Below are 10,136 nucleotides of genomic sequence, written 5' to 3' on the forward strand. Positions count from 1 at the left end.
GTGATCTTGAAGAATTTTATTGAAAGAGATAGGGTGTATGATTTTTTGGTCGGACTGAATGCTGAATTTGATCAGGTCCGAATACAAATTCTTGGCAAAGAAGAAGTGCCTCCATTGAATGAAGTCATAGCCCTTGTCAGAGATGAGGAAAGCCGCCGTGGAATCATGCTTGAGCCTAAAGATCCCGAAGGCTCAGCCATGGTGGCAAGGGGAGGAAGTTACAGTGGTTCAAAGGGTGAGAACAATCACAACTTGGCTCGTGACACAACCACCCGTGATTCTAACGATAACCTCTGGTTTACCTATTGCAAGAAGCCCAGACACACGAAAGATCGGTGCTGGAAACTTCATGGGAAACCTCCCACATCCAGCAAGGAATGGGGAAATCAAGGAGTTTCAAAAGGAGTTCAACAGGCCCATAATGTCTCCACAACCCCGCAGCAAGAACACTCAAGTCAGGGACCATTTAATGATGAAGAAATTGAAAGGCTAAGGTGCTTCCTGAAATCCTTGAAACCAGGAAGTGGTTCTACCTCTCTTGCTCTCTCAGGTGAGTCTTTATCTCTAGGATTACATGCCTTGGCTAGTGTTTTTCCATGGATTCTTGATTCTGGAGCTACTGACCACATGACACCCTCTTCACTACATTTTCTCACCTATACACCTTGTCCTAGTAATAGAAAAATTTCTATTGCTGATGGTTCTTTCACCACAGTGGCAGGGATTGGGAATATTCAAATTACTCCATCCCTATTACTTAAAAATGTGCTTCATGTTCCTAAGTTATCCACTAGCCTTATCTCTATACATAAACTCACCCAGGATGTGAACTGCAATGTTGTGTTCTTCCCTTCTTACTGTGTATTTCAGGACCAGGTTTCGGGGAAGAAGATTGGACTTGCTAAGGAAAGAGATGGACTCTACTACCTTGAAGCAAATCATCTCACACTGTTATGCATGTCACACACGAGTCATTCTTATCTACCTCCAATAAAGATTTAATTTGGCGTCATCATTTCCGTTTTGGTCATCCTTCATTTCCTATTTTAAAAACAATGCTTCCTTCCTTGTTTAAAGGAATTGATGTTGAAACCTTTCATTGTGATGTTTGTGAACTTGCTAAGCACAAAAGGGTTTCTTTCCCAATCAGCAATAAAAGATCTACAACTCCTTTTTATTTGATTCATTCGGATATATGGGGCCCTTCTCAAATTCCCAACATTACTGGTCCCAGATGGTTCGTCACCTTTATTGATGATTGCACTAGGGTCACATGGATTTTTCTTCTTAAGTCTAAATCTGATGTGGGTACGATTCTTCCCAACTTTCATAACATGGTCCAAACTCAGTTTGGTGTGAGAATTAAAAGGTTTCGATCTGATAATGCTACAGATTATTTTAATCAGAATTTGTCCCCATTTTTTCAGAAAGAAGGCATTGTGCATGAATCCTCCTGTGTTAACACTCCCCAACAGAATGGGGTAGCTGAGAGAAAAAATGGCTATCTTTTGCAAACCACCCGAGCCTTTCTCTTTCAAAATCAGGTGCCAAAACAATATTGGGGGGAAGCTGTCCTTACTGCTGCCTACACCATAAATAGACTACCATCTAAAGTTCTTGACAACCGAAGCCCAATACAAGTCCTTTCTCAATTTTACCCTGATATTCGAGCCTCAAATAATCTCACACCAAGAATTTTTGTCTGCACTGTCTTTGTTCATGTCCATAATAAGGGAAAATTAGACTCACGAGCAATTAGGTGTGTCTTCTTGGGATATTCCCCAACTCAGAAAGGTTATAAATGTTATCATCCAGCCACCAGAAAATTCTACACCTCCATCAATGTCACATTTGAGGAAGGAAAATCTTTTTTCACTCAACCTTATCTTCAAGGGGAGCCCTCATTAATGGAAGATAAGGCCTCGGATCTACTCTCCCTAGATGTATTACCCTCCTCACAGACATTCAATCGTCAAGAATCACATCCCTCTGAGTCACATTCCTCTGAGCCCCACATTCCCGAGTCTCAACAAGAGTGAAACAACCCGACCATTGAACCAAATTCGGACACTGTTAACTCCACGAATGATGTGCATGATAATGTGAGATATATGCAGGTTTACTCTAGGAGGAAAAATCCAGATCCTCAACCTATGCAAGTCCAAGATTCAACTCCTAATCCTAGAACTGAGGGATGCTTAGATCCTGAACCTACACCTTCACAGTCTGAGTATGAGTATGACCTACCTATTGCACTGAGAAAAGGAACTAGAGAATGTACCAAACGCCCATTGTACCCTTTAGCCAAATATGTATCATTCCAAAGATTCTCTAAATCCCATAAAAGTTTTCTAGCCAGCCTTAACACCATTCTAATTCCTAATACTCTAGCCGAGGCACTTTCTAATAAGGAGTGGAGAAAAGCCATGAGAGTGGAAATGGAGGCATTAGAAAAAAACAACACATGGGAAGTTGTGGATCTACCAAGAAACAAGAAGACGATAGGTTGTAAATGGGTGTTCACAATTAAGTACAAATCTGATGGGTCATTAGAAAGGTACAAAGCACGCCTGGTAGCCAAGGGATATACACAGACTTATGGGGTAGATTATCAGGAGACTTTTGCCCCAGTAACTAAAATGAATACAGTAAGGGTGTTACTGTCGTTGGTTGCTAACTATAATTGGGATTTGCAACAGTTTGATGTAAAAAATGTGTTTCTCCATGGTGATCTAGAAGAGGAGATATACATGGACATTCCACCGGGTTTTGGAGAAGGCATTAAAGGGAACAAAGTTTGTCGGTTGAAGAAAGCACTATACGGTCTCAAACAATCTCCGAGAGCATGGTTTGGAAGGTTTACAAAGGTAATGTTGAGTACAGGTTACAAGCAAAGTCAAGGTGACCACACATTGTTTATCAAACACAGCCTCAGGGGAAGTTACTGCACTATTAGTCTATGTGGATGATATAATCGTTACTGGGAATGATAAAAAGGAGAAGGAAGCATTGAAAAACTGCCTTGCTAGAGAATTTGAGATAAAAGACTTGGGGAGACTAAAGTATTTTCTCGGAATTGAAGTTGCACATTCTAAACAAAGCATCTTTATCTCTCAACAAAAGTATGTTGTTGATCTTTTGAGAGAAACAGGAAATATGGCATGTAAACCAGCTTCCACGCCTATAGATCCCAATCATAAACTTGAAGAAGCCAACGAGAATGCAAGTGTAGACAAGGAGATGTTCCAAAGACTAGTCGGAAAACTCATTTATATTGCATATGCTGTAAGTGTAATAAGTCAGTTTATGCATAATCATAAAGAAGTTCATCTGTAGGCTGCTCATCGAATTCTGCACTATTTGAAAGCCAATCCAGGAAAAGGAATTTTATTCAGAAGAAATGGAGGACTGACTCTTGAAGCATATACAGATGCCGATTATGCAGGATTCTCCAGTAGATAGACGGTCCACTTCTGGTTACTGTACCTTCTTAGGAGGAAACTTAGTCACTTGGATGAGTAAGAAGCAAAATGTAGTGGCTCGGTCAAGTGCAGAGGCAGAATCAGGGCTATGGCACAAGGAGTGTGTAAATTACTTTGGTTGAAGATAATTTTAGAAGACCTGAAGATTCTACGAGAAGAGCCTATGAAACTATATTGTGACAACAAGTCAGCCATCAATATTGCTCACAATCCTGTTCAACATGACAAGACGAAGCACATCGAAATTGACCGACACTTTATAAAAGAGAAACTGGACAGCAAGTTGATTTGCACTCCCTATGTGTCTACAAAAGGACAACTGGCCGATGTACTTACTAAAGGGCTCAATAGTACAGACTTTCAGAGAATTATAGCCAAGTTGGGAATGGAGGATCTCTATTCACCAGCTTGAGGGGGAGTGTTGGAAAACGTGGGGTTACTGGTTCAGATCTGAAAATAGAATTGTATATATTCCGAGGATTTTGGAAGGATTGATTTAGAAAGTTTTTTCTTTCTATTTCTTTCTTTCTATTTTTGTACTTTCTATTTTCTCTTCTTTCTATTTTTTCTTCTTTCTATTTTCTTTTCTTTCTATTTTTCTTTCTTTCTATTTATTGCAGCAGCTTACTGTATAAATATGCCCATTGGCAATAGAATGAAACATATCAGTATTCTACCATTCCAAAACACTTTCTTCCCTTCTCCACCCTCTTACATATGTTTTAATGCTCATGATCTTTAGTGAATTTGTTATTTATAAAAAATTGCGGTTTAAAATAGCATCATCTTTTTGAGTCAGTTCTGTATTATCTTCTAACTGAATGTTACACTTTCATATGGAAAACTGCTTATTAAGAAGGTTCTTGGTGGAATTATTAACTTACTCTTGCAAGAGAGTTAGACTAGTTGGGAAGTATGCTACTAATGGTAGTACCCATACCTGCCCTCCGATTACATGGAAGTGACTGCTTCTTTGAACCTCCAACTTTCATTCATTTCTTCAATCTTGTAAAGAACATGAACTTATTAATTCTCATAATTCTCTTTGCAGAAGAATAATATGGTTTGGGGACCTGAATTATCGTATCAATTTACCATACGAGAAAACACGAGAACTCATATCTAGAAAAGAATGGTCTGAGTTGATCGAGAGGGACCAGGTAATTCAACTTTTATTTCTATTTTGTAAACTAACTTTATGATGCCTTAAAGAATGTAACATATTTTTCCAATGCTGGAATTGATTTAAACTTCAAACCGGTAATGCATAAAGCATTAAATGCGGTTCAGTTTTAGAACCCTATATCTTGAAATTATTTACCTTCTTGAAGCTATTCAACAGTCAAAAATGTCTATTCAAATTTATTGATCAAACACAATTTCTTTTGTCAGTAACTGCTGGCCAACTTTAATTGATAACTATGTTGAAATTCTTTCTTTTGTGTTAAATGGCAGCTTGTAAGAGAACTAAGAAAGGGACGTGCGTTTGGTGGATGGAAAGAGGGTACCTTAAATTTTCCACCCACATACAAATATGAGTATAATTCAGAGAAATATTGTGGAGATGACCCAAAGACTGGGCGGCGTACTCCAGCATGGTATGTACTTGCAATTTTCCATCTGTTGCATTTCACCTCGTATAGCCAATTAATGCAAACTTTAGTTAGTTCCTTCACCTGAATGACCCATTATGTGTGTCTTAATTTACTTTATCCAGTAAATGTAGGGAAATTTAACATAGTTATGCACTATAAAAATCTGTTACAATAGAGTTGTAGGATGTCTATGAGATGAACCATATCCCTGAGTTTCCCCCAGGTTAAATATCTATATATTGTCTATGTTTCCAATTATCTTCTTGATTAATAACTGATTAGGCAACTTTAATAATCAATGCAAAAAGATGCCAATAAAAGAAAAAGAGAAGTGCTCAGGCACTCCCCAGAATAGGTCACTAGGGCTAGCTCCTATTAAATCTAGTTTCCCTGGTGAAATGCCTAAACTGCCATGGCCCTGGAGTTTCCCCTTGTATCTACACGATTATCATCTGAAAATCCCTTTCCACCTCTGTTACTGTATCCTGGATAATAGCACAACCTTAACCTGTGAAGTAACAATAGGATTTCTATCTCGGTTGTCTCCCTGCTCTATTGGTCCTAATATACCATCAATATTTCACCTTGGTTGTTCCTTGAAGCTTCACCAGCTCAGCTCCTGATCTCCCTGGATTTTCAGGAATGCACCCATTAATTTTTTGGAGATTAGTGGAGGGAGCCAGGTTTGAGTCTTTAGTTTTGGTTGAAGAAGAAACCGCATTATCATCCTCTAATGATGTCATCAGCTATGAAGGGCTTAGACTCCTCTCTTGTCTGAACTGAGTTAATCATTTTACTGAAATTAGCTCAAGAATGCTTCCAATTATATATCACAATTATAAAATTTAACATACCAGATCCTGAAGTTCAAGCCTTGACTGGAATTTATCTAGTTGCATGAAAATTTGTGTATACTTTAAATTTTAACATATTACTCTTCGAGATTTGATATGTGTGTCATTCAGGTGTGATCGCATTCTTGCATATGGAAATGGAATGAGGCTATTGAATTATAAGAGGATTGAGCAGAGGCTTTCTGACCATCGGCCTGTGACAGCCAATTACATGGCTGAGGTAGAGGTTTTCTGTCACAGGAAGCTACAAAGAGCTCTCACATTCACAGATGCAGAGTTAGAAGCTGATGAAGTTATAACAGATAACTTTATGGCAGAACAAACTGCTTAAGTTTTGGAAGGTAAATATCCTTCTGTATGTTATCATGTCCAACACCCCCACCCAATTATGTTCTTTATATTTTGCAATAATTCTTTTTGTTTATAATATTTGATTGATCAACACTCTTAGACCTGTTACTTAGATAATTATAATTCAGAAAACTAGGAAAATAATTTTCTAGTTTACTCAGAAAAGAACAATTATTGTCAATCTCTTTTTGGTAATAATTGTCTGCTTAAGAGAGATCCGTGTTATTTTATTCCTCTATGTCTATTTTATTAGGATCAGATGATTAAAATTCATTCTGAAAATCTTTAAAAAATTACTCATGCACATGCACAAGTGTGCGTATTTATGCATTAGTTTCTAACATTGCACATCTTGGACATAGAAGTACCACCAAGTTCATTCTGAATGGCATTTCTCCTACCTCCACCGGCTGCTATGCCATTACAATCCCATCGACGGGGTTTGGAATTTTAGTGAATGAAGTGATCCATAATTTCCCAACTCCCAAGTTGGCTTATTGACTCTTTTGGGTCACTCTACTATCAAGCATAGTGTTATGTGCCTTAGGAGAACTCACCCCTAAAAGCTAGCTGTTAGAGGGAGGGAACCCAAGCACATATATACCCCACAACAGCATCTCATTCTACCGATGTGGGATACCTCACATTAGCATCCCATACTACCAATATGGGACAAATGGATCATAACATTCCACCACGCTCCGCAGTCCCGATGCCCACGCAGGCTGGCTTTGCACTAGTCCACCTAGTCCCAGCCGAACACTGCAATACCGGCATCACCACCTATGCCGCACGATTGCAACTGGGAGGCATAGTGTAGGCTTTGATACCATTTGTTATGTGCCTTAGGAGAACTCACCCCTAAAAGCTAGCTGTTAGAGGGAGGGAACCCAAGCACATATGAGACCGGATCTGCTCCTCACACCTGGCGCCTCACAGGCGCCTCACACGCACATCCTACCATGCATTGAGAACATCTCCCGCACTTATTAATTATTATTCAGGGGAGATGTTCCCAATGAACGGTGGATGTGCATGTGAGGCGCCCATTTGTGAGGAGCAGATCCCGTCTCAGCACATATATACCCCACAACAGCATCCCATTCTACCAATGTGGGATACCTCACATTAGCATCCCATACTACCAACATGGGACAAATGGATCGTAACACATAGGAAGCCAGGTCATGATAAAAAGGCCTTTACCCATTTAAGTTATTATGATGATTCTAAATAAACATAGTTGAGTCAAGAGACCAACTCCTCAAAGTCAATGATAGTAAGTTATATAAATGCTACCTGTGGATCTTGTCAGTGTTTATAAATACATTGTTTTAAAACACAAGAAAGATCGCATATGGGTGCTTAAAAACTTAATACTAGTAGATCTATCGAGTTCTATATTTTCTTTTCCACAAGAATTATCAAGTGATAAATTTTAAGTGTTCTGTATATCTAATTTTACTTTAATATTAGTATATTATAACTATTTGTGTTTAGATTTCTGATTATTGTAGTGTAGAGAGTAGAAACACATTATCAAAATGAACTCTGTGAAATTTATAAAATTATGGTATGATTAAGTTCCTAAATTGTAACATGACTCCCTAATCAACTTCACGTTCAGCCCTGCTGAGCTGAGTCAATCTCAAGTCAATCTCAATTATTTGATATGCAATCTAGAAAGTAGAAACCAAGAATCAGATATGGTAATTCATGTTTATTTTGGGAACAAACTAATTGACCAATCCATTTAGCTTCGAGTAATTTTACTTTATCTTTCAAATTTAATTTTACTTTGTAATCACATTGATGCATCTTGTCCCATGCATAAACCTATCTATGAGAAATTCAGTGCTATATGCTTGTTTCCAAATACAAATTTGTGGGGTTTGGTTTCTTTTCCTGCATCAGGTTCTATCCCTCCTGATATGTTTTGTTTCTTTACTGGTGTAGGATATATACGATTTGGAATGTTAATACAGAATGACTGAATGATAATCTTAACATGCACAAAGGTATAGACAGATTTCTTAAATTTGTTATTTTTTTCATATCAATTCTTTGTTTTGATTTCTTTTTTTTTTATTTTTTTTGCAACCAATTCTTGGTTTTGGTTATGCTTTGGATAGCGTTTCATGTCATTAATTCATTATACTAAATGTGTATATATTAATGGCCAGCAGAGCTACTGATGCAAATTAATTGAAAAACAGAGTTCAGTGCGTGTGTGCTGTCTCAATATGTATATATTTGTATTGAATGTGTCTTGCTTAGTTCAATCTTGTTATCATTCTATTTTTCTTTTTGGTTAAAGCAAGGATCAAGCAGCAAAACAGAAACAAAAACTACCAAGTACCACCAACTCTTCTCAAGACTGACTAAAATCTCTAGCCAAGGAGGATAATTCAGTCCATTTGTTCTAGATATGCAAATGAGATCGATTAGCTGCTATCAAAACAATGGACTTCGGACATGCAGAATGAGATTGGATTAGCTGAACTTGATACATGTTTTAAACTTTTACGGGCTGTGGGACCTATCATTTTGCTCCACGCCAGCCATAAGTGAAAGTGAGAGATTAAGTGGTATGGGCCATCTGCACTCTATGGCTGACATGGAGCAAAACAATTGGTCCCACAGCCCCTAAAACAGCTATATAGGTCAGCTATTCGATCTAATGCAGAATTGGGCATGACCAACTCAGTCTTGTGACTTTTGAGCTCTCATCTGAAGGACTGAAACCTGTAGAATCGGATTGGGGAGAAGAACTCAGTTCCCTTTCTACTCCCATGATCAGCATTTTTAAAACTTAATGTTCTCAAAATATAAAGGAATATTGCTTGTTGAGAATTTTTGGAAGCAAATCGCTGAATCATCGTGATACCTTTGGTTTGGCCTAAGATACCTGCTAATCTCTGGTGGTTCTAGGCTGTTCTCAAGGCTGAAATGTTCAATGGGACATTCCTTAAAAAAAGGAATGCCAAATGCAGCCTTAGACTGCACCAAACCTATCCGTGCAATAGAGAATTTGGTTATCAAGAGTCAAGGTTCTATACTTCTATTGATCCCAGTCTGTTATTGGAGTTTCATCTCATGATGTTAACCCAATCTAGACCTGACGTTAGGAGGTAACCCTTACAGCAGGAATTTAGAAATATGCGAAGAACATAAAAGCAATGGAGCAATTTGCAAGGGTTTACAAGCTCTCCTGTGCCATTATCGTGTTAAACCGAAACATTAGCAAACAGATGCGTAATTCCAGAAACAAAGCTCAAGATTAACAAAAATCTGGCCTTAACCACTGGTCGTATCATCGTATGTATTAACGTGTTCTCTTTACAAATTACAAAGCTATGCACAAGATCGCAGATGCTTTTATAATCTTAGCTGTGGGGTGGGTCTCAGCGGATATATCGCAGAATTACAATTAAGGCTCAGTTTGGAAAGAGTACAAATATAAATATGTAGAGTGCAAATACATACAAAATAATACAAAATACAAAGTTCTGCACTCTACATATTTGCATTTGCATTTGTATTTGTACTCCTTCCAAACTGAGCCTAAATCTCTCACACAATCTATAATTCAACCAAGGAGAATGAAATGCTCAAAATGGATCGTCTAACCATTGAAGAACTTTTTCTTTTATATTTTCTTTCTTCGTTTCTATATCTTCATTTTTTTTTTTTTGGCGGGGGAGGGGGTGTCAAGGTTCCTTTTCACTATCCCAGCGGCTTTAAGATGCTTTTTATTAGTCATATTAAATTTAGATTTTAGACCACTATCTTTTATCCCTGATACCAGATGTTAGGTTAATTATGCCATTTTGCAAAATAACCAGCCAGTTAGC

General features: G+C 38.0%; 1 protein-coding gene across 8 annotated transcripts in view; it reads left to right on the forward strand.

The window, feature by feature from the left end:
• The window catches only part of LOC104599971 (DNAse I-like superfamily protein), a 34,804-nt gene extending 26,297 nt beyond the window's left edge, over positions 1 to 8,507 (forward strand). For 6 of the 8 annotated variants that reach the window (XM_010262743.3, XM_010262742.3, XM_019198240.2 and 3 more), the window contains exons 9-12: positions 4,534 to 4,642; positions 4,938 to 5,080; positions 6,043 to 6,272; positions 8,239 to 8,507. In XM_010262743.3, the coding sequence (XP_010261045.1) occupies positions 4,534 to 4,642; positions 4,938 to 5,080; positions 6,043 to 6,262 (472 nt within the window). In that variant the 3' untranslated portion in view covers positions 6,263 to 6,272; positions 8,239 to 8,507. The remainder of the gene's footprint in view (positions 1 to 4,533; positions 4,643 to 4,937; positions 5,081 to 6,042; positions 6,273 to 8,238) is intronic. The other 2 variants (XR_016076141.1, XR_016076142.1) reach the window with 2 other exon arrangements.
• The last annotated feature ends 1,629 nt before the right edge of the window (positions 8,508 to 10,136 follow it).

The sequence above is a fragment of the Nelumbo nucifera genome, chromosome 5 (genome assembly GCF_055504915.1).
Source record: "Nelumbo nucifera cultivar China Antique chromosome 5, China Antique-T2T, whole genome shotgun sequence".
NCBI classification, from domain to species: domain Eukaryota; kingdom Viridiplantae; phylum Streptophyta; class Magnoliopsida; order Proteales; family Nelumbonaceae; genus Nelumbo; species Nelumbo nucifera.